The 983-nt window shown below is 53.7% G+C and overlaps 1 protein-coding gene across 1 annotated transcript in view; it reads right to left on the bottom strand.

The window, feature by feature from the left end:
* The window catches only part of CSUI_002187 (ff domain protein), a 2,313-nt gene extending 1,333 nt beyond the window's left edge, over positions 1-980 (bottom strand). The window contains exons 1-2 of the mRNA XM_068062389.1: positions 874-980; positions 240-324 (exon numbers count right to left, since the gene is read on the bottom strand). Coding sequence (XP_067925635.1) covers positions 240-324; positions 874-965 — 177 coding nt within the window. The 5' untranslated portion in view covers positions 966-980. The remainder of the gene's footprint in view (positions 1-239; positions 325-873) is intronic.
* Between the last annotated feature and the right edge of the window lie 3 nt (positions 981-983).

The following is a 983-nucleotide window of genomic DNA, read 5'->3' as shown; positions in this document are numbered from 1 at the left end:
TGCAAAGCAAGCTATCAGCGACGCTGCCCTTTCGGTGTTTGCTCCCGCTATCGGCGCCTTCAAGCATACACTGCGATAATCTCACTGCGACCAGCCTCGAAAAATCTGCGCATCTTCTCCAGGTCACTGTTCACGCTGCCCACCGCTTGGTTTCAATTTCCCTCCCGCCAAGCCATTGCGGTCCCCACTTTTTTGTCTAGTACTGCAGAAAACGAACCCCTGCCGTTCTTCTACAATACCTCGTCGAAAGTCGAGCTGAGTTTCTCGCACGGAAGGGTGTTTAATTTTGCTAGGAAGAGTCGCATGCGCGAAGAGGTGAATTCTCTGAAGGCAGAGCAAACAACGAAACACTACGACACCCTCGCCTAGTCAGCTTGTCCAGGAAGACCCCGGAGGAGCTGTAGCAGTGCAATCTGTCCAACGAGGCGGCTGGACGAAAGCATCCACTTCGCATATGAGCAGGCAAGATCAGCATGCCGTACCCAAACCCCCGGTTCCCTTTGTCGCAGATTCTCCGGACTCGGAGCACGTGTTTCGCCAGCGTGGACAAAACACATGAGAGCAGGGCCTTGAGTGACGTGTAGCAGTACGCTTTTGTGACGCCAGAAGACGGTACATGATAATAGTGGCTTTGACTACGGTCTAAGGCGTGAGCTTTCAGAAAAGCGTATGACAGCCCAGGAAAAGTTCCCATGTGGGCGGCAAGTGGCCCAGTGAATGCCGGCAGCTTCGCTCCTGGAGCCACAGTGGAGGGCATTTCGACCTTAGTAACAAAGCAAACCTATATTGGTCTACAGGGCCTTCGGGCCCATGAAGTAGTCTAGCCAGAACCCTTGCAAAGGGACTACAACGGCAAGTGACCTAGCAACGTACTCCACAAAAGACACGAAAAGCTTGCTTTTTTCCGCGTCTGTCAGGGCACCCGTGTTGAATCTGCCGTCCCCCTTCAACAGCTCGACGGGCATCTCCGCCCCTGAATCACT

Source organism: Cystoisospora suis, assembly GCF_002600585.1.
Source record: "Cystoisospora suis strain Wien I chromosome Unknown contig_917, whole genome shotgun sequence".
NCBI lineage: Eukaryota > Apicomplexa > Conoidasida > Eucoccidiorida > Sarcocystidae > Cystoisospora > Cystoisospora suis.
The sequence above is the reverse complement of the archived record's forward strand: the minus strand, read 5'-3'. Positions and strand labels throughout refer to the sequence as shown.